Here is a 21,632-nt window from a genome sequence, read left to right on the forward strand (position 1 = left end):
GGCCGAGACCCGACCACTGAAATAGGACAAGAAGGTCTTCGTACTTTGAAAAGGCCCCCAAAAAGAATTGGCCGGACCAATACGGCGCTTTGGCTCGACTCAAGAAGTGTTCGTGTTACGGAATCTCCGACGGTCTCGCTATCATCTGGCAACTTCGACCTTTCCCACTCAAGAAAACAATATATCTGCCAAGGATGAAACCCTTGTCCGTCTCCAGTCGGCGATATCGTGTTTCGTGCGGGGATTGGATCCCCCAGGGAACAGTGCGACACCACGCGTGATTAACGGTTTGCGGGACCATTCTTGGATGGGAGAAATTCTGATGGACTTCTGATTATATAACAGACGAGGGTCTGAGTATCTGGGAAAGATGTGCATGGCTAGACAAGTCGTTGTCCTGTGATATCAATCTGCTCATACATTAGGGAATCTTCCTCATTTGTGCTCGGAGAAACCTTGAAGACTTGCTGAGATGCCCAATCCGGAGTCCGGAATACACACGATGGATGACAAGTTAGAGCCTCTTGCTATTGTTGGCATGAGCTGGCGCTTCCCTGGTGAGGCCCACTCTGCCAATGGCTTCTGGGATGTACTCAGCAATGGTAAATCTACAAGAACACGTATTCCAGCGGATCGTTTCAAAGCCGACGCGTACTATCATCCCTCAGCCGATCGCCAAGGATCTGTAAGTGTTCCAAACTGTTCGTTTGTGGGGTCTCTCTAATTCTGGAATTCCATGCCAGATCATCACCAAGGAAGGTCACTTTCTGACAGGAGATATTGGCGCTTTCGATGCGCCTTTCTTCTCAATGTCCGCTGCAGAAGCGGAGGGGATGGACCCGCAACATCGTATCCTTCTAGAAGTCACATACGAGGCGTTTGAGAATGGTGCGCAAACTACGAACTCGGTTGAACTCGACATGCTAACAAACAACCAGCCGGTATGTCTATCAGATCTGTGGCTGGAAGCCAAACAGCTGTGTAAGTCGGCTCGATATCACCACTGATCAAAATCTTACCGGAGATAGCGTGGTTGGGGGCTTTACCAAAGACTATGAGGCGACATCTGGCCGAGAGATGAACAACATATCTCCGTACGCGTCAACTGGCTGTGGAGCCTCGATGTTGGCGAATCGGCTTTCATGGTTCTATGACCTGCGAGGCGCGTCACTCATGGTCGATACTGCATGTTCGGCAAGTCTAGTAGCACTCCATCTGGCTTGCCAAGAACTGCGAGCAGGGCAAAGCAGAATGGTACCTAGCGTTCTGCCCACTCTTGTTGCAGCTTGTCGCTTTATCGGGCCTCATCCCTCTTCATACGTGATCAAACTTGATACTAATAATTCTGGCTACAGGCAGTTGTTGCTGGTACGAATATAATAATTCAGCCGGAAGTCTGGAGAGGACTATCAGCTCTGCGGTTTCTCAGCCCTGACGGAACATGCCACAGTTTTGACAGCCGGGCCAATGGCTACAGCCGCGGTGAAGGCGTGGGTACCATCTTAATAAAGCCGTTGGCGGATGCTCTTCGTGATAACGATGTCATCCGCGCTGTCATCAGAGTACGTTTATGCACCCTTACTTCTCCATCTTAGAACCCCACCCGGCTTAGGTCTTTCTCATTTAGGGTACTGGTATCAACCAAGATGGCAAAACCCCAGGAATCACCGTGCCGAGCTCTGACGCTCAGGTAAATCTGATTCGGTCAACATATGAGGCGGCCGGTCTTGACTTTTCGCGAACAACTTACTTCGAGGCACACGGGACTGGTACTGCCGTAGGTGATCCCTTGGAGATATCAGCCATTGGACAGACTATCGGCTCTGCTAAGACGAAAAACGACTATCCCCTTCTTGTTGGATCTGTAAAGAGCAATATTGGACACCTTGAAGGTGCATCGGGCATTGCTGGAGTCATCAAAACTGTTCTTGCTTTGGAGAATGGCATGATACCTGCTGTCCACGGGTTTCAGACTCCCAACCCTCGTCTACGCTTAGAGGAATGGAACATACTAATTCCTTCGGAGCTCACACCATGGCCAACTTCAGGGCTTCGTCGTGCTAGTGTGAACTCGTTCGGATATGGTGGAACCAACGCTCATCTTATTCTCGACGATGCGTTTCATTATCTGAAGGGTAGGTTAAAATGATCCCTCCACTGTCAAGCTGCTGCGGAACATGAATCACTCATGACGTGTGAACAGAAAGAAATCTGGCCGGTAATCACAACACACGGATAGAATCCAGCACACCACTCTCCCAAAGTACTGATTCAGGAATTTCACTTGACGAGGGAGACTCCCTATTGAAGAAAGATGGAACAGCCAAGAAAAAGCTGTTCGTCTTTTCATCACCTGAACAAGATGGTCTTGCTCGCATGGCCCAGACATATGTAGAGTTTATCAGAAGCAATTCGAGCTTGAACGACAGCGAACTGCCTCTTGAGAAAAGCACAGAGATGGCTGCTCTAGCCTACACCCTTTCCGAGCGGAGAACCATCTTTGATTGGAGAAGCTTTGCTATCGCAGGGTCGATGGAGAGTCTCGCAGAATCATTGGAGAGGACTCTGCCTAAAATTTCCCGTGCTGTCAAGTCCCCATCCTGTGCTTTTGTCTTTACTGGACAAGGAGCACAATGGTTCGCCATGGGAAGAGAACTGCAGGATTACGAGGTCTTTAAGGACAGCATCACCGCGGCGAACGAATACATCTCCTCACTTGGATGTACCTGGTCTGTTCTGGAGGAGCTCAACCGTGATGAAGATGAGAGCCACGTCAATGAACCCCAAATCTCCCAACCATTGTGCACTGTTCTTCAGATTGCACTGGTAGACCTTCTAAATCACTGGGGTTTGCGCCCAAAAGCCGTCGTGGGCCACTCGAGCGGTGAAATAGGTACATAACCCTTCTCGCGGATAGTGTGAGCCACTACTATGCATGAGTCTAAGCTAACAAAAGCATAGCTGCAGCGTATGCTGCCGGTATTTTGAACAAGGAGGGAGCCTGGAAAGTCTCTTACCATCGGGGAGTTCACTCAGCTGAAATACCGACCCTTTTACCGGACCGTAAAGGTTCAATGATGGCAGCAGGTATCTCCGAAGCCGCAGCGCAAAAGTACCTTGACAAAGCCACAGCAGGTGAAGCAATAGTGGCTTGCATCAACAGTCCCCAGAGCGTAACAATATCCGGCGATTCCACCGCTGTGTCAGAGATCGAGGATATGTTCAAGGCTGATAACATCTGGTGTAGAAAGCTCAAAGTTCAGACAGCATATCATTCGCCTCACATGAAGGTGATAGCTGAAAAATATCTGGAATCTGTCCGTGATGTTCTGCCAAGCGAACAGTCAAATGTCTCCTTTTTTTCATCCGTCACGGGATCCGAGATCTCCCACGTCGACATGGGAGCAGAATATTGGGTGAAGAACCTTCTTAGTCCAGTTAGGTTCTCTGAGGCCGTCACGGCCCTTATCAGCCAGCGTACCACAAGAAGTCGCCGTAAGGGAATGGCCAGCGTCGGGGGTCTAATTGAGATTGGGCCTCATTCAGCTTTGCAAGGACCACTAAGGGATATTGTGGCCGATATCTCGGAGTCGTACCTCAAGACTGTAAACTATACATCCGTGCTACAACGAGGAGTTGATGCCACAGAGAGCGCATTGCATGCGGCCGGGCGACTATGGAGTTTGGGGTTCAGTCTGGACCTAGCACTTGTCAACTCCACGTCGAAAACCCCGGTCAGTTCCAGAGCGTTGGTCAATTTGCCCAGGTATCCGTTCAACCACAAGCGACGATACTGGAACGAATCACGTTCCAATTTGAGAAGACGGACCAGGGATCGACCTAGATCCGACTTGCTCGGTCAACAGGTGGAAGACTACAACTTAGTCTCCCCTCGCTGGACTAATTTCCTAAAGCCGATCGAGATCCCTTGGCTTATGGATCACCGAATTCAAGGAATGATCGTTCTCCCGGCTGCAGCTATGCTTGCTATGGTGTTGGAGGCTTGCCAGGAAACTGCAAATCAATCAGAGGTTCTCCAGGGTTACCAATTCCGAGACGTCTCTTTCCACAAAGCCATGCTCTTCACCTCCCCCGTTGTGGCTATAGAGACAGTGGTGGAACTCAAACCCCACAATTTTGGAACGAAAGTGAATACATCTCACTGGACTCACTATTCAATTTTGTCCATTGGACCTGATATTACCTCTCTTGAGCACTGCTCGGGTCTTGTGAAAACCATCTATGCGACTAAGCCCAACGAAATTGGTAACTGTATGGAAGCTACCCGGGAGTGGAACTCCTACAAACAAGAGTATTTGTCTATTCAGGAAAAGCCGACTAAGGAGCGTCACGTTGGTCGTGTATATGATAAGCTCAACGGCCTAGGCCTTCAATTTGGGCCTCTGTTCCGGAATATTACACGCGTTCATTCTGGCGACGGCTTCGGCTATTGCGAGCTTCAGATTCCGGACACGGCCGCAAGGATGCCTGAGAACTTCGAGTATCCCAGTCCAATTCACCCCACTGTGCTTGACGGCATATTTCAGATGATGGCATGTTGTGGAACGGTGGAGAGTGACTCTCCTCCCATGGTTCCAAGCTTCATTGAGTCTTTGTATGTTGCGGCTTCTCTCCCATCCGCCACCGGATCCATTCTGAAAGGATTCAGTACCTTGAAGCCTAAACAACGCCTCCAGCAGCTTGGTTCTGTCATTGTATCTGACGATTCATGGAATGAGCCCAAGATACTGTTAAAAGGCTTTGTTTGCACCGAGCTCTCTTCTCGTTCCACCAAAGCTCCTTCCAGGAATATCTGTTCCCACTTTGAGTGGAAGATGGACATTGGAACCTCACATATAACAACAAGCAAGCTTTTGAACCAGCATCGTTTCTCCCTTGATCCGGTTCTTGTGAGAAGTGCTTCACTTTGTGACCAGGCCGTGTCCGAATTCATTCAGGACTCTCTAGTTCCTGTATCCACTGAGCCTGAGAAAGAGGCCGATCTAACATTGCAAAGCTACATCCGTTGGATGCGCAGTGTTGCAAATATGTCATACAGTAGCCTCTCGAGCACAGGCTCTGTCGCTTTCGAAAGCTCTCCGACAATGGAGGCAATTGAGACAGTTAGAAACAAGCTAGACAACATCATCAACAAACCGGGCGCTAGAATCGAGGTGTTAAACGAGGAGTTCATCTCAAAGTTCATTGATAGTTCCATAGGCTGGCCCTTTGTCAACTCGATAATGGCAGAATTCATGAATACTATCGGATACGTGAGGCCCAACATGGAAGTTTTGGAAGTTGGAGATAGCGGATCAATATCCTGTGCAACTTCCGTGTTGGAGCGACTGAGCGGTAAAACGTCGGGGTCTGCACGTTTAACGAATTACACCTTCACTGACAGCAAACAAGAGACTCTAGCTTCTGCTCAAGATCTGTTGGAGAAATGGGCATCTATAGTCGAGCTCAAAGTCTTGGATATTGAGAAGGACCCTGAAGCTCAAGGCTTCGTGTTGGAAAAGTTTGACTACATTATATTCAACGAGCTCCTATTGACCACTACCGACCTCGGGTTAGGCCTGCGTAACTTGAAGAAACTATTGAAGCCTGGCGGTAAATTACTGCTGGGTGCAATCACAAAAGCTCAGCTGAGGACGACATTTGTACTTGGCTCTGATCCGAGATGGTGGCGCAACTTCAATAGAAGTTCGGCTTTATTCGGCCCACTAGATGAAGATGGTTGGGATAAAGTATTGAAAGAGAGTGGCTTTGTCGGGGTTGAGCATTTGATCCAGGATTCCGGGGATGCACACGTTCATCAGTTGTCTGTGATGGTATCCTCTGTCGAACACGATCCATCCTTTGATTTCTCTGAAGTAATTATCGTCAACCCAACTACTTCTATTGATGGTTGCTCTGCGCTTTCTGTTAACATTGCGAACCTCTTGATCAAACTTGGGTTATCCGTCAACCACAGAACCTTGGATACCATCGGAGATGTGTCGGGCAAAGTCCTGATTTCCCTCCTTGAGGTTGAAGTTCCAGTCCTTGAAGATATCTCAGAGCAAGTCTTTGAGGCAGTAAAAAGCATGTTACTAAATAGCGTGGGTACTTTATGGATAACTCGAGGAGGTCAGGTCGTCGGTCCTTCTAAGCCTTATTCTGGAGTCTCAACTGGACTTTTCCGTGCCCTTCGATCTGAAGATCCAGATATACGTGTGGGAACACTAGACTTATCGTCAGGCCTCAATTTAAAGTCCCAGCTCGCTGCCAACCTGGTTTCCGAAGTCTTTCAGTCTCTTTTCGAGTCTTCCGAACGAGAAGTTAGAGACCATGAATTCGCCGAGGACAACGGCTGTCTCTACGTGCCACGACTCCTTGAAGAATCTGGTATAAATTCAGCAATTGCAGAGATAAGCAAGCGGCCACAGCCGGTTATGGAAAGGCTCTTCCAACAGGATCGGCCGCTGAAGATGGTCCTTGGTGAGCCCGGCTTGCTCAACACGCTTCAATTTGTCGACGACGAGCAATTCCAAGAACCGTTGAAGTCTGACTATGTTGAAATGAAGGTCTTGTGTACTGGTAAGCTCTTGATACTAGTTGATGGAAACGATTCTTATGGCTCACCTTTACGTAGGTCTCAACTTTGTGGACGTTATGGCGGCCTTGGGGCAAGTCCCTACGCCTACCCTTGGTTGTGAGGCCGGAGGCATCATCACCAAGGTTGGGTCGGATGTGACAAAGTTCAAACCGGGCGACAAAGGTATGCGCATTAACAAAGTTGTACCGAGTTGCTGTGATGAGGCTAATCTTGTATAGTTGCGGCGGGCCTTGTTCCAGGTGGTTTCAATACCCATATTCGCATCAGGCAGACGTTCATCCAACATGTCCCTCCACATATGACTATCGAAGGTGCAACCACTATCATGATTGCATTTTTGACTGCTTGGATTGGATTGATCAACAAGGCCAGGATAGGTCGAGGAGAGACAGCTCTTATCCATTCTGGAGCTGGTGGAGTTGGCCAAGCCGCAATCCAGATTTGCCAGCACTTCGGTGTTGAGGTCTATACGACCATCGGCTCTAAATCTAAGAAGGAACTGTTGATGGAGCGATACGGCATTCCAGAAGACCACATATTTAACTCCAGGGACAGTTCCTTCGCCCAAGGTCTCATGAGAATGACAAAGCGTCGTGGTGTGGATGTAGTGCTTAATTCAGTATCTGGGGAGCTTTTACGTCAGTCATGGCACTGTCTTGCTGACTTTGGACGCTTTATCGAGATTGGAAAACGAGATCTGCTGGGGAACACCGGCCTCGACATGGAGCCCTTCCTTCGTGGTGTCAGTTATATCGGTGTCAACCTGGAACAGTTCCACCCCACCAGTGCAGTCCATATGGAAAGTTCCGAGGCCATCCAAGATATCTTCGACCTACTACACGCCAAACAGCTCAAGGAGCTATTTCCAATCACGATCTACGACTACTCTCAAGTAGAGCAGGCTTTTCGAGCCCTTCAGTCAGGAAAGTTTGCTGGCAAGATTGTTGTCCGAGCCAATCCAGATGATATAGTTCCTGTTGTGCCGCGAGCCAAGCCTCCCTTTGTGCTTGATCCCAACGCTACATACCTGTTAGCTGGTGGTCTCGGGGGAATCGGTAGAAGTATTGCGGACATGCTGCAGTCCCACGGGGCAAGGCACTTGGCTTTTTTCTCCAGGTCTGGAAACTCTAAAGAGGAGGCAAAGGCTTTTTTGAGGCAATTAAGACGACATGGATGTACTGCAAATGCTTATGCTTGTGACATCTTGGATCGAGAGAAGGTCTTTGAGACGATATCACAATGCAACTCGGAGATGCCGCCAATCAAGGGCCTTGTTCAATGTTCCATGGTACTGAGGGTAAGATGAGATGAGAATTCCTATTTCCGGTTGCTCAACTGACTATGGCACGTAAATAGGACGGAATCTTTGAAAACACATCGTATGATGACTGGATCACTTGCACCAGACCCAAGATCCAAGGGTCTTGGAATCTCCACGAGGCGCTCCCGAAGGACCTTGACTTCTTTGTCATGCTTTCGTCCATTTCAGGAGTTATTGGAAATCCCGGGCAAGCCAACTATTCCGCTGGTAACGTCTACAAAGATGCACTCGCGTACTTCCGGCGCCGGCAAGGAGCTAAGGCCGTTGCCTTGGATCTCGGCGCAGTTCGAGACATCGGCTATCTCGCTGAGTCTGAGGACACCGTTAATAGGAGCCATCTGAAATTCCTATAGATTAGCGAAACAGATATCCATCACCTTGTCAAGTTCGCTATCATGGGGCACTTTTCTAGCAATGACAAGGTGCCTCCTCAAGTGGTCACTGGCTTGGCTTCCGGGGAGGAGATGATGGAGGCCGTAAAACGAACTCGCTGGGCCCGTGACGCTAAATTCTCAATGTTTTGGAAAACAAGCGGATTGAACGACCCCGATGACGGGATTCAGGCTGGGTTGGAAGCCTTTAAGGCTGAATCACCAGGGGTGGTGGCCGCAATTATCGAAGATATCATCATCGCGCGTATCGCAAAAGTTCTGATGATGTCTGTGGAGGACATCAGTAGCACACAGCCCCTCCACTCTTACGGAGGTAAGTTTGCTTCTTCTTTTATGTGTAAAAGCTCAACACTAACTGTTAAAAAGTGGATTCTTTGATAGCGGTTGAGATCCGAGCATGGATAACAAAAGAATTCCAGTCTGAGATATCCGTCTTCGACCTACTTAGTCCAATCCCTCTCTCCTCCCTAGCCATGAAGATTGTATTAGGAAGTACCCTGTTGCCGGGAAAATGGAAGCAAGAGACGCAGGAGGATGACGCGCCCGCAACCGAGAACTAGGGTGGGTTGATTGCGCTTTTCTGCAACGATGGTGTCTGGATTTATATGTATATATAAGTAAGCACTGTATGTAAACGTATACCTATAAACAGGAGTGCATGATGCTTTGCTCCGTGACTGAGATCTTATTTGCCTTTTTGTTGCGGTTGCAATCAAGTTAACCGTGGCAGTGACTTCATCTACCGCATATATTTTCAACTTCGTGGGGAAAGACTAGTCAGTATTGGGGATATGAAAGGCTTGATAGATTGAATTTGATTACAGTGATATGGAGGATAGAGCTCGTAGATCCGCAATATCGATTGTACGGAAAGCCACGCGGCAACAACGGAAAATCACTGATATTTTACTATACAAAGCTTTATTAGTAAAGATAGTAGATTTACTAACTATTGATCTTTGATTAGTTAATTAAAAAGCAGAAAAAGAAAATAAAAATATTATTTCTACTATATCTACTATATTACATTCTTTCACAGATTATCTGTTAGACAGAGCCCCTCTGGGGCGCGCAATTCCACACCACCTATACTTGGTTGATTTCAACCAATCAGCTCTAGGGTCCCCTAATCCAAGCCTTAACATAAGTTATCAACATTTCTTGCGCGTCGCTACCGGGAGCGCTTATTCTCATAATTCTCATAATTCTCATAACTATTGGGTCATAAATAAGAAGAATTAGTGAAGCAGACATACGGTGCCAAGAGAAGGATAATTAAACTACTCAGCAAGAGTGCTAAACTAATGGTAAAGTCAGTGACCTTCGATTGTTGCGGAGTGGCGGTAATGGCTTGCCGTAGACTAGCCATACTTTTTAGCATAGTAGTCTGAGTATATTATAGAGGGCTGGACTTCTTTCTAGTCCCACAAGCTTCGCACTCTCTCCACCAACCCAGAAACCTGGGAGCGGATTGTGTCAATCTCCGGCACTGATGTAGACCAGCATTTGCACATTTGCTGAGGCTTTGGCCCTTGCATCGAGCGATCCCCACCATGCAAACAATCCAGCTTGGAGATGAAGAACCGGAATCGGACTAGTGAGTAGTCCAGGTGGATGAGTAGCATAAGACCCTTAAGCTGGATACCCAGTCGTTGGTCATCCTGGGAAGCGAGACAGTTGCATCCCGCGACATTCGCGGAGCCGGTCGAGCAGGACTCCTCCAGAGGGCACCTCACGGGTCTGGGGGAATTGTGAAGTCGAAGATTAAACTGAACTACCCCGATACACATCTCGATTGCCTCCGTCACCGCTACGCGAATGATCCTCCATTTGGATTCGTCTGTTCGCTGCTGCTGCGTTGACAAATCATTTTGCAGCATGGACGTATTGTGGTTGAGCTCGTCGAAGACTCGGAAGATGGAACAGAGCTCCTCTTGGTCATTCTTATCGAGTATATTGAGAGATCCGGTCTTACAGTGGCTGTGAAGTTCGCCGTACAGCTTCAGTGCATCCCTGAAGCCCTGCTCGACGTCAATTTCGGAATTGTCTACGGTATTGTCCCCGATGAACCAACTCTCCATCATGAGTGCATCTGTCTGTATTGAGTCGGCTGTCTGCGCCAGGTCCGACATGAAGAGTCCCACTTGTGCACCAATGGAGTTTTGATTAATTAACTGCCCAAAGGGCTCCCCTCCGGCACCGGACCTCGTCGTGTTGTCTTCGGAGACGTATCCTGTGCGTAGTGCGTTAACCGAGCTGCCTGTAGGGATTTTCGGATTTGAGTGCCATGTGGGTTTCTCCCACAGCGCTGAGTCCTCTGCAACCGGGCGACGGGAATCATTTGCCCGGCTCTGTGGTGACATATCTAGATGCCGTGCAGTATTCGGGTTGGGATGGGTGTCATCTAATGATGGAAACACCTGGATGGCAGCGTTCTGCTGAGCATACCCGCCGGCAGTGGACAAGATGGGGCTCTTATGCTCAAATTCCTTTTGGTTGGCCGATGAGGATGTCTGTTTGCGTGGTCGCCCAATTTTGCTTCGAAGGGAAAAGAGGCAGCGCCGCTGATTGAGCCTGCACGCTTCACAGCTGCCTCCAGGGCCTGCGAGCGACGGCTCACAACGAATCTTGCGGAGGTGGCACTCTTCGCAAGCTAAACGGAACCGGGGTTCAACTAGGTGCGAGGCGCCGGACGAAACAGAGTTGATGGATGATGACGAAGGGGTAGAAATGCAGTTCAGGTCGGACATTTTTGGTCTTTTGGATTTCTCGCGAATCCTTCCTGACTCGGGGAACGGTTATACCAAGGCCATTCCAAGTAATTAGATCCGGTGGCTTTCTATCTTTCTCTCCTTTTTACTCTTTCGTCTCACGACAATCCAACTATCAGATCTTGCCGATCTTCTTTTCCGATACTAGGCTATGGTGTGAACGGTGGAGGCACCCCAAAAATCTTCAAGCGTCCCCCGGTACAAGATATCTAAAGAAAGTTGAACCCCCGCATGTTTACTAATTAAGCGTTCATCCATGATCCTAGCGATTTAACACTTGTGCAATGCAAGATTCCTATGAAGTAAGAAAAGGAATTAGTACATCACAAGCCTGCGGGGAAGTAGGCTACATAGGCGCTAAGATTCATCATCCAATTGGTGGCTAGTCTTTAATCATAGTAGGATCAGATGATATATGAGGGGACGCAGGTAAACATTTCCGATGAAGCCAGTATCTGGATGTAACTGTTGCACGAGCCAACTATATTAGCATTAGAGATTCCCAACATGTCTGGAGGGAGAGAAGGTACCCTACTAACCCATTACCCCTCCCTCTAACGTTTGTGTGAGTATGCCAGAGATTAGCTAACCACCAACTCCAGTCTTCCAATCTGCTATAGGTCGTTCTGGCTCTGAGCTATTAAGGAACCAACGTACTAGTTTGCGCTGGTGGTGTTGGGGCATTCTGACCCCAGGCCCGTGCCCTGAAATTCATTTCTGCCGATTTATGCAGGTTCATCCGGAGATTAGTAGAGAGGAGTGAAAAGGGCTGGAGACATAGAGATGGCCTTACTATCGCCTCGTGGAGAATAGCCCTCCAGCCAAGGAAAAGGGTCTGTTCAACAAACGATGTAACCATTATCTGATTGGGGTACAATGTCCCACCTCCAGCGCAGGATTCGGTACCTGGCCCGAACCCAATCGCTGCGCAGAGTCCAAGACATATTCGGCGCAGCCAAGTCCACTTCTTGTGGTGGCCGAAAGTTAAGGCTGGGGAAGTGGAGTGCCGTGGTTCGGGAGATTCCTGTTCCACTCAGTCGCCTTATCCCTGTCAAGCGTGGTCAAGCTTCATACATTGTCAACAAAAGAGGAGGCATCATGCGACCTGCATAGACTCCTCACTACAAACAGCCCGAGCGGCCATCCATGCAGCTATATATGAAGCAAGTATTGGGGTCCAATTTGCGAGCAGCAGATCGTCAGGGGAACCCTATATCTCTACCTCGCCTGACTGACTTGATGGCTAACCCTTGCAGGATCTCATTCAGAGATCCAATAAGAGCATTTTGCAATGGGGAATTAAAAGACACTAGCCTATCGAGAGAAAGGGGAAGCCTTAGGTGATCGGAGCGCTCTCCTCACATGCGAGAGCTGCCTTGGTCATTGAGCGTGTGAGCAAGGAAAGGACTGCTGCCCACGCCCATGGTATGATCCAGCCTAAAAGTCAGTTGTTAGCTGACTCTGCTGGTTCCCTAAACTTATGGAATAAACGAACTCACCAATGACGAACGACGCTTCCATGTTAGGCACCATACCGATCAGGACTAAGAGTGCAATAGCCACCGCTAGTCCGGAGAACCCCCAGGCCCAGCCAAGACGTTGCAGTAAGATTTGGATCGGCCTATTTGAACAATAGCGAGCGTCTAAAATCTGTCGAAACTTCAGCTCCTCACCACCGTCGACCGCGACAACGTCTTCCACGATGGTATAAATCCCCGGACGGGCCAAGGCACCTTTTTCGGTCGACGAAATGCGGAATGGGTATTTACCTCGCATGTGAACCAGTATCGAGGCGAATATTAGTTGACTGCAGACTTGGAAGACCAAGGGGTAGAGGCAGACTGATAAGTCGAACGGATGTGTCTCCAATAGTGTAAGCGGTGCGAACGGCTACGATAATCAAAGTAGCAATATACGTGAATTCGAACAAGAAGTTCCATTGAAAGTAATCGAGCTGTCAGGAGTTAGATACACAAGCTGGAGAGGAGCTAATGTGATACGGGTTTACTCACTTGATATCGCATCGCGTTCGACGGGCGGCATGTTGAGTCTGGGCGGATGAGCCTCCATATCCGTCGAAGCATCGCCAACACAGTCCCTACGCCTAATATGGATGCGATAACAGCCAGTACTATAGGGGCAGTCCTGTCAGCGACTTAAAGGGAGCTAGACTTTTCTCTGTGCTGAGGAGGATGGAGACCATGTCTACTTATCCATAGCTTTAGCCACGCAACATGTCTGAGCACGAAGTATAATATTACAGGCACCACCCCACTGCTGATGAAGATGACAATCCAGGTGATTGAAATCACTATTCTACGCTCCCAGAGGTCCAGTGGAATCCTACAAATTGGCTAAAGCTCGTATCGTGGGGGCGAGTCTTTAGTTCCTCTGGGCTTAGTGACATTTTTGTATTCTTGATATGGAGCAAGTTGGAGCAGAGCATCTGTATGAACCACGTAATAACAGTGAATCCTCCGTAACATAAAGAGATATAAATAGCCAGCCCTTCTAGGGTTTAGGCAGAAAATTAAAATAAAAGGAAAAACAAGAGAAAACGGACCAGGAAAGTGGCCGATTCTAACGGGATAAGGCAAAGCCAGTGCTAGAAAGTGGCCGATGCATGGATTTAGGCATTGGGCAACCCATTAACGGGCCCTTTGAAAGGAACCGGACTGAGTCCTCTATTCAATGCACCCTTCCTTGAGCTGTAGTGTGCTAGTATATAAGTATAGACAAAAGGTGGGAATAAAATGAAATACGCTCGTTTGCTTGGATCGTAGCAATTCGGGAATCCATTGGTTTTGTTCAATTTTCTGTGTCTGTAGCAGCTCTGTCTGGGATGCCCATATGGCTCAAAACGAGACTCCCAGGGCTCCATACAATAATTGGCCCAACGATGCGGGTGTATGTATTGCCCAATGGCGGGGAGGCTTTTGCTTTTGAAATACCCTGTTTGAGAGTGAAACCTTGTCGCTGAACCTGGCATGCTTCGCAGTTTGAGGCCACTGTCGAGCAGCGTGAGCCCATCGAATTACCGGTAACCGGATCGATCCCATCACGTCTTGCAGGCACACTCTACCGAACCGGCCCAGGGACGTACAAGGTTGGGGGTAGCAATTTTCAGCGAAGCCACTGGTTTGACGGGTTCACACATCTGCATCGATTTCAGCTGGTAGCGCAGCCAACGGGAACCTGCAAGGTGCTCTATAACTCGCGACGTCAGGTAGATGCCCTAATCGAAGAAGCGCGCAAGTCGGGGACTCTAGAGGGCATCACTTTTGGTCAGAAAAGAGATCCATGTGAGAGCATCTTCAAAAAGATTAAAAGCCTCTTTCGCCCGTCCATTGATATGAAAGACCCGAACCTCGTCAATGCCGGAGTCACTGTGCATGCCAACGTGAGTTTTGTCCTATGGCAACCCTTTGTTCACGAATTCACCCCCTTCCCAGCCCTATGTTTCCACTGATGCCACAAGAAGTGAACTAGATCATGTTTCCGGGCTCTACTGATGAAATAGGCCCCTCTTCATCCCAAAGAATTCGATCCGCCTGTAGGATCCGCGCAACTGCACAGTCTGGTCTCTTTAACCGATGCCAACATACTGAAACACGTAAGGCAGTCTTTTCTCAACCATAAATCCCCACCGGTAGGAAAGGGGTAGAACTGACCAGAGGCTAACAGATCGACCCTGAGACTTTGGAGCCACTGGGAGTCACCCGTCAGGACACCCTACACCCTGACCTCAAAGGTCCACTTTCATGTTCCCACGCCGCGTTCGACGCTGCGTCACGGGATGTGTATAACTACAACCTCGATATGGGGAGGTACGCAACATACCGAGTATTTCGGACCTCTGCCACCAGCGGTAAGACCGATATACTCGCGACGGTTACGGGACCAGCTGTCAAGCCAGCGTATCTGCATTCTTTCTTCCTCAGCCACAATTATGTGATCTTGTGTATCTGGCCATGCATCTTTGCTGCCGCCGGGGCTAAGATTCTCTGGGAGCGCAACATGGTGGATGCTCTGAACTTCAATCCTGCAATTCAAACGCGATGGTATGTTATCGACCGGAGGCATGAGAGGAGCGTCGTGGCTACTTTTTTGAGTCCAGCCTTTTTCAGCTTCCATACGATCAATGCATGGGAGACAAACAACAGCGACGATGCAGCCGACATCATGTGCGATATCATCGAATATCCCACAGATGAGATCATTCGGGCGGCATATTACGAAAACATGGTTTCCACAGGCCAGGGCGCCGGCCTGTATGGCGGCTCACGACCCAGATTGGTACGCTATCGCTTAGCCAACGTCCCCAAAATAGGCCGATTCGAAACGTCGGCTGGTGACGCCGACCTCCCCAGGGCAGAGATCATGCTTAAAATTGAAGCTGACATCGGTGATCTCCCCACCATAAATCCTAAATTTTCCACCAAGAGGACACGGTATGTCTACAATGTCATCAATCAAGATAAGGTAGGCTGAGATCATTTCAACGATTGTGGGTCAAAGCTGAGCGTAGATTTCTCCAGTCCTCCTTCGCTGATGCCGTCGCGAAAGTCGACCTTGAAACGCAAGAGATTCGGCTCTGGGAGCGTGAAAGGCATACCCCCGGAGAAGCAATCTTCGTCCCCGATGGAACTGACGATGCTGAGGATGCTGGATATCTCCTGAGTGTAGTTCTCAACGGTGATACGGGCACAAGCTACCTCATTTGCCTCGATGCACGAAACATGACGGAGATTGGTCGTGCTGACTGTGCTTCAGCGGTTGGATTTGGCTTTCATGGATCCCATTATCCTTCACATACCTAAGTTAGGCAATAGTTTACCTTTTGAAGACCGTGGTCTCTCAATGACCTTTTGAGGTAAAATTATGCTGTAATCTTCAAGCCTTTTCGCCATATTCCATTGTTTGCTTAGTGAAAGGGGGCTACCTTTGTATGCTTGCCTATAATATAATGGCCCTCATCAACCCCCCAAGATCCTTCTGGTTAAGCACCCCAGGCGGTTTTCAATCTATCGTTCTATTAGTCAGATATTTCTACAGCAGCATTAGACACTGCTATCCGATGCCCGAATTCTCATCTAGATCATAAGTGTGCGCTAATAAGTATCGAGGTCTCGACTGAACCAGGACCATAACAGCCCGGCTCGGGTGAGGGGTCATCGATCCTATTTTACCACCGAGGACACGGAGCAAAGTCTCAAAAATCAAAGGTTCTTTTATTTCATTTCCCCAGAGAGTTAGGTATAAAGTCGTGAAAATATGGACTGACATCATCACATATAAATACTGGCATAACATTTGGACTATCATATATCAAGCAATGGCAACAGCTTAGTGGTGGAAGAGGCGTGTTCCCTGCTCGACAAAAACAATGCCAAGCTTCTCCGCAGTCTCGAAGACGGGGCCGTCGTTCTGGCTGCCACTAGGGGCAGCGATGTACTTAACGCCGGAGCGGGCGGCACGGAAAACGTTGTCGATGAAAGGGAACTTGTAGTTTAGCAAGTCAGTACAAACATCGCTGACAGAAATAGAGGTGGGGAATGACTTACGAAAGCATCGGATGAGACAGCAACCTCGCTCAACTTCTGGATCCAGGATTCCCGCTCCTCCTGAGTGAATGGAGTAGGGACCTCCTCAAAGACACGTTCGTATTCGGCGGTCTCTGCCTCGGTGCGAGGGGTGTTACCCGAGCAGAGCAGGTCGATGGCATTAGCTTTGTCGGCACGCTTTGTGCCCTGCTTCCACTTGATGTTGAGGACGCGGTCATGGAAGCGCATCCACCAGTTGTCGGCCTTGTCACCGGCCAAACGGGTGCAGTGGATACGGCTCTGCTGACCAGCGCCCAAACCAACGACCTGGCCATTAAGAGCGTAACAGACGGAGTTGGACTGAGTGTATTTCAAAGCAATGGTTGCCACGGTGAGATCACGCAAAGCAGAGTCGGGGAGGCTCCGTAGGTCCTTGGGAGTCACGATGGTGTTGAAGGTCTTCTGGGGAGAGATCACCACATCGTTGCGGTGCTGGGTGAGCTGAACACCGTACAAAGTACGGGTCTCCTCAGCGGCGGGGACGTATGTCTCGTCCATCTGGAGCACCAGGTACTTGCCGCCCTTCTTCTTGGAGAGGATCTCAAGAGCCTCTGGAGTGTAGCCTGCGGCGATGACACCGTCCGAAACCTCACGCGAGATGATCTTGGCGGTGGGCACATCAACAACGTCACTAAGAGCGAGAATATCTCCAAAGCTGGACATGCGGTCGGCACCACGGGCACGAGCGTAAGCCTGAGCTAGGCCGGAAGTCTCGATACCAGCGATATCATCAACCATGTAGACCTTACGCTCTTTTTCGTTCAAGGGAACACCTACGGCGGCACCAGCTGGGGAAACGTGCTTGAAGGAAGCTGCGGCAGGGTAGCCCAGCGCCTGCTTAAGCTCCTTGACCAAAGCCCAGGCATTGAGGGCGTCAAGCAAATTGACGTAACCTGGAGCACCATTCAGGGCTTTGAAAGGAAGCTTACCTTGAAGCATGTATGCCGAGGCGGGCTTCTGGTGGGGGTTGGTGCCGTAACGCAGAGGAATGTATTGCTCACCGTTACCGGCGTATTGCTTGCGGAAAAACCCGGAGATGGCACCGTCATAGTCTGCGGTGTGCTCGAAGGCCTTGAGAGCATACAATTTCCGGCGAGAGTCAGTGATCTCGCCGGCATCGAGCTCCTTGAGGAACTCAGGGTAGTCCTGAGGGTCAGAAAGGATGGTGACACGGGCATGGTTCTTGGCCGCAGCACGAAGGAGGGTCACGCCCCCGATATCGATCTCCTCAACGGCCTCTGCGATGGTGACATTGACCTTGTTGACGGTCTCCTTGAAGGGGTAAAGGTTGCAGACGACGAAGTCAACCTTGGCAATCTTCTGGTCGGCCAGATCCTTCTCATCAGACTCAATGTCACGAGCGAGGATACCACCGTGGACAGCAGGGTGGAGGGTCTTGACACGGCCACCAAGCATCTCGGGAGCATGGGTAATAGCAGAAACGTCCCTTTAGCATCGATACATTAGCCCCGCCGACTGTCATCTTCACCAACAGGGCCGCATTTGATCCAGTATATGTTATAAATCGGAAAGACTCACTCGACAGGGAATCCTGCCTCCCGGATCATCCTGGCGGTACCACCAGAGGCGAGCAGACGGACATTGTTCTGGACCAGGCCCTTGGCCAGGTCGAGCAGTCCAGTCTTGTCATAGACGGAGAGGATAGCTGGAGTAGATATCGCGTGTCAGCCGGTGAGCGCCTCAACGTTCATGAGCGTAACAGAAATGGCTACTGTGGGGAAGTATTCGGACGACACCCACACGCCCCTTGGCAAACATAGACTGTAGGAAATACAGCGAAGTATACAATTGCCTTACCTGACTTTTGTTGAGACATTTTGAGACAACGACCGTGAGAGACACTAAATCACGTCAAGGTCAGGATCCAGAAAAGAAAAGGGGAAGGGAAAAGAAAATTGAAGGAAGGGAAAAATTTATCCCCACGACCCCTCCACAAGCAACTCAATTGAGAAAACACCGCAAGCAGTCGCACCAGCGGGGAACAAGAACCACGACATCATTTCAGGGGCCATTTTATTTACCTGGGGGAAGATCCGTCTGATCGGGGAATCAAAACAGGATTATCAGCTGCCTCCTAAACCGTGAGGTTGAGATTTTGAGTCTATGTGCAACAACAATATATGGTCTTGTTAACCCATTAATTGACTCTACTAATGGATTGAGGGGAGTTTTCCGCGGGGTTCATTCGCCGCTTTCGGCCTGGGATGTGTGGCGCCTGAGGCAGAAGAGGAGCTTCCCTGGTGACTAACTGGTTACATAGCTTTTCAATCATAACTAACTACCTAGCGGATGAGTGGGTCACGTCAATGCATGATATAAATTATGTAAGCTGCGGTCTGCTTATATGATCAGGACGTGACTCCCGCGTACATCACATGATACAGAGCACGGGCCACCACAAGGGAAAGGTACAAAACTGCGCTCGACATGACCGCAATTTCCTTCCCTTTTCTTTTTTCTTCTTCATGAACAACGCAAAATAACATTCTTTCAAAAGCGTTCCTATGAGGATATCCCCTTATAGGGGTGATGCCTATGAAGTACGGAAATCGTCATAAAGAATGGAGACCAACTGCAAACCGCAGGGTGTCGATCTTGGGTGCAGTGTCTTCTAGGACTTTCTGAGTCCAGTGGAAGAGATTGCAATGATTGATTCTACACTCCTTTTTTTTACTCTCTTCTTGTTGGAACCGATCATAGAATGCTTATCATAGCCACCGGTAGTAGGCTTACTCTGTACTTGCAAATACGCTAGAGACGGCGTGCCAATATCGTAATAGTCTCATCGCCATGGCCTTCTGTCAATGACCACGCTGGTGTCTATTCAAGCAAAGTTTACTCCCGAACCCGAGTAACATGGCAATAAATCAATCCCAGAGTCATTGGAGGGAAAATATGAAGGGGAAAAAAAGAAAGTAAAAAATCTGCAATTACTCGAATGAGTGGGGTCACCGAAAAGAGTAGATGGAAAGTCTCAATGCTAGTCGTGCCTGATTCATGCTTGTATGGATTCTCTGCGTGCAAAAATGGCAAGTTGACGACCAATATTGCCAAAGCAAACGCACGCGCAAAACAAAACACTCGCAACCCAAGTCCTGACCGCAAGGCTCTCTTGTGTGATACCCGTACCCAATCCATATTCCCGCAGAGTATCGTTCAGCGCGGGAATCGCACTTGCCGATGCCCCTGTGGAAGACGGCACCAAGTCCGGCCGAAGTGCCAATATAATACCCATTCCACCTACTCCAATGATGGTAGACATGAAGAAGCCCGTCCTAGTGCGGTCGATGAGATACCATAACACGGGGTTTGCGAGGGCGAGCGTCGCCGATGCTTGAGTAGTTGATTGCCAGGGTGTTCTCCGCTATACAGAAATATCAGTCAATGGACATAGTTCCTCAAAAAATAAAAATAAATAAATAAAAAGGACTAGGCGAGCTGGGTGGCTTACCATGGCAAATGCTACTCCGACAAAGGCACCAACACTCCGAACCGCTGCAACCCATGAGAGGGTACGTTCCTCACTCTCTTCGTCGCTGTTCGACCGACTCAGTTGCTTTGCATTATCAACCGTTAAGTCTTCCGAGAAAAGGTCTAGCCCAGGAAGCACATTTCCCAAAACGACTCCGGCCACACCCCAGAATCCTAGGTATTCCAACGACCCATAGTAGTGAGTGTTCTCCAACTTCACCGGCGTAATCCAATGGTTCTCGTGCAAGTGGATTGTGATGATCCCGTAGACAATCCCAAAGCAAAATAACAACGCAACCTTCAGTGCTTGAGGCAGTATCACACCAAGGAATAGCCCGTGGCTTAGTCGAGACCGGGTTCGCTTAAGGGTGAATCGATCTGACTTTTCCGGCACTGTTAGGGGATTTGGCTTTTCGACGGCTGGCGTTTGAGCTTCCGTTCCCCATGGACTGGATTCATCCCGGGATCCCTCGAATGCTGTTGGGGCATAGATGCCGTAGAGTGTCGGGGCTGTCAAGTTCATGATCGAACCATTCCGACTGACGCTGGTGGACCCAGCATCCCGAGGGCTCAAAAGGTCTGTGTTGGCGGGTTCCGCAGGGCTCGAGGGTTCAGATGACTCAGTAGAGGCTGGAGTGAGATCGAACACCCGTCGTGGACGGGGGCGGAGAATCGAAGGGTTGTCAGACATGACAGACAGGAGGCTGTAGTGTAACGCCGAACCGTAGAAATGCTCCGCCGTAGATTAAAAACCTAGACTAAACCTAGTGTCGTTGAGAATATGGTAATGAATGACCTGTTCACGCAACTCTAAAGTCGTTTCCAACAAGGCTTCGTAGAGAGTTGGATGCACGGTCTGTCTGGATGACCACTGTTAAATAAATCAAGGGCGACACGCTGAAATCCTCGGTCTGTTCAATGTTGGGCGACGATACCTGCAAGGAATGTCCGGGGGGGGGAGGGAGGGGTCGATCAGAGTAAGGTTGGGAGGGAGACAGGCAGGCCTGTGAGTGCCACAAGCGCTCTCTCACCTAGCTGCTGCACGGACGCTCAAATAATAGGAGGTTGGAGTTGTGAATTAGTTCGTTGAGCGGAGTGGAGTACGCGGTGCAGGAAGAGGCGCGAGATTTGGGTGTGGATCGCCGATGCTCGGCAGGGGAAGTTTCTCCAAGGGAAGGAGATTATGGCTGGGAAAGGTTTCGATCAATAGCAATATGAAGCGCTAGAAATATTTTAAAAGGAAAGGAGTTGTTAGGAATATGTTTCGCTGCTAAGAATGTGGAATGTTTTCCAGTTAAGGAGGGAGTGAAAGATTGAAAAAATTGGGGGAAGGCAGCGTGTCAGGTGTCAGTAAATTTCATTCACATGCAAAACTAAGCCCTCACAAGTACAAATGCATCTCAACCTGCAGACTCAACAGATTCCTCCGCTCATGGCCAATGATTTACTCCG

At 49.3% G+C, this 21,632-nt stretch overlaps 8 protein-coding genes across 8 annotated transcripts; 3 read left to right on the forward strand and 5 right to left on the reverse strand.

The window, feature by feature from the left end:
• Positions 1 to 7: 7 nt before the first annotated feature.
• On the forward strand, positions 8 to 1,695 carry BDW43DRAFT_11240 (beta-ketoacyl [acyl carrier protein] synthase domain-containing protein). The gene is made up of 5 exons (XM_032037934.1): positions 8 to 685; positions 744 to 888; positions 939 to 981; positions 1,029 to 1,562; positions 1,628 to 1,695. The coding sequence occupies exons 1-4, from the start codon at positions 473 to 475 to the stop codon at positions 1,378 to 1,380; spliced, it is 753 nt and encodes a 250-aa protein (XP_031906590.1). The 5' UTR covers positions 8 to 472; the 3' UTR covers positions 1,381 to 1,562; positions 1,628 to 1,695.
• On the forward strand, positions 1,628 to 8,982 carry BDW43DRAFT_259102 (uncharacterized protein). Its single transcript, XM_032040058.1, has 6 exons — positions 1,628 to 2,135; positions 2,204 to 2,893; positions 2,962 to 6,582; positions 6,638 to 6,763; positions 6,820 to 7,898; positions 7,958 to 8,982. The coding sequence occupies exons 1-6, from the start codon at positions 1,946 to 1,948 to the stop codon at positions 8,273 to 8,275; spliced, it is 6,024 nt and encodes a 2,007-aa protein (XP_031906591.1). The 5' UTR covers positions 1,628 to 1,945; the 3' UTR covers positions 8,276 to 8,982.
• Positions 8,983 to 9,732: 750 nt separating this feature from the next.
• BDW43DRAFT_305523 (Zn(II)2Cys6 transcription factor domain-containing protein) lies at positions 9,733 to 11,064 on the reverse strand (the record flags this gene model as incomplete). Its single annotated transcript, XM_032045808.1, has 1 exon — positions 9,733 to 11,064. One exon carries the CDS (start codon positions 11,062 to 11,064, stop codon positions 9,733 to 9,735), a length of 1,332 nt encoding a protein of 443 aa, XP_031906592.1.
• A 1,357-nt stretch (positions 11,065 to 12,421) lies between these two features.
• Positions 12,422 to 13,128, reverse strand: BDW43DRAFT_305524 (uncharacterized protein; the record flags this gene model as incomplete). The annotated part of the gene is made up of 4 exons (XM_032045809.1): positions 12,422 to 12,522; positions 12,585 to 12,948; positions 13,002 to 13,039; positions 13,098 to 13,128. 4 exons carry the CDS (start codon positions 13,126 to 13,128, stop codon positions 12,422 to 12,424), a joined length of 534 nt encoding a protein of 177 aa, XP_031906593.1.
• An 807-nt stretch (positions 13,129 to 13,935) lies between these two features.
• Positions 13,936 to 16,502, forward strand: BDW43DRAFT_317770 (carotenoid oxygenase family protein; the record flags this gene model as incomplete). The annotated part of the gene is made up of 5 exons (XM_032048581.1): positions 13,936 to 13,992; positions 14,084 to 14,485; positions 14,606 to 14,698; positions 14,770 to 15,567; positions 15,624 to 16,502. The coding sequence occupies 5 exons, from the start codon at positions 13,936 to 13,938 to the stop codon at positions 15,903 to 15,905; spliced, it is 1,632 nt and encodes a 543-aa protein (XP_031906594.1). The 3' UTR covers positions 15,906 to 16,502.
• On the reverse strand, positions 15,787 to 16,672 carry BDW43DRAFT_259124 (uncharacterized protein). Its single transcript, XM_032040060.1, has one exon. It carries the CDS (start codon positions 16,408 to 16,410, stop codon positions 16,156 to 16,158), a length of 255 nt encoding a protein of 84 aa, XP_031906595.1. The 5' UTR covers positions 16,411 to 16,672; the 3' UTR covers positions 15,787 to 16,155.
• BDW43DRAFT_11359 (phosphoribosylaminoimidazolecarboxamide formyltransferase/IMP cyclohydrolase) lies at positions 16,311 to 19,254 on the reverse strand. Its single transcript, XM_032037963.1, has 4 exons — positions 18,507 to 19,254; positions 18,228 to 18,354; positions 16,650 to 18,135; positions 16,311 to 16,587 (listed from the first exon to the last, which is right to left on the reverse strand). The coding sequence occupies exons 1-4, from the start codon at positions 18,523 to 18,525 to the stop codon at positions 16,432 to 16,434; spliced, it is 1,788 nt and encodes a 595-aa protein (XP_031906596.1). The 5' UTR covers positions 18,526 to 19,254; the 3' UTR covers positions 16,311 to 16,431.
• On the reverse strand, positions 18,981 to 21,589 carry BDW43DRAFT_11341 (INSIG family protein). Its single transcript, XM_032037957.1, has 2 exons — positions 20,161 to 21,589; positions 18,981 to 20,073 (listed from the first exon to the last, which is right to left on the reverse strand). The coding sequence occupies exons 1-2, from the start codon at positions 20,869 to 20,871 to the stop codon at positions 19,705 to 19,707; spliced, it is 1,080 nt and encodes a 359-aa protein (XP_031906597.1). The 5' UTR covers positions 20,872 to 21,589; the 3' UTR covers positions 18,981 to 19,704.
• Between the last annotated feature and the right edge of the window lie 43 nt (positions 21,590 to 21,632).

Source organism: Aspergillus alliaceus (genome assembly GCF_009176365.1).
Source record: "Aspergillus alliaceus strain CBS 536.65 unplaced genomic scaffold BDW43scaffold_1, whole genome shotgun sequence".
NCBI classification, from domain to species: domain Eukaryota; kingdom Fungi; phylum Ascomycota; class Eurotiomycetes; order Eurotiales; family Aspergillaceae; genus Aspergillus; species Aspergillus alliaceus.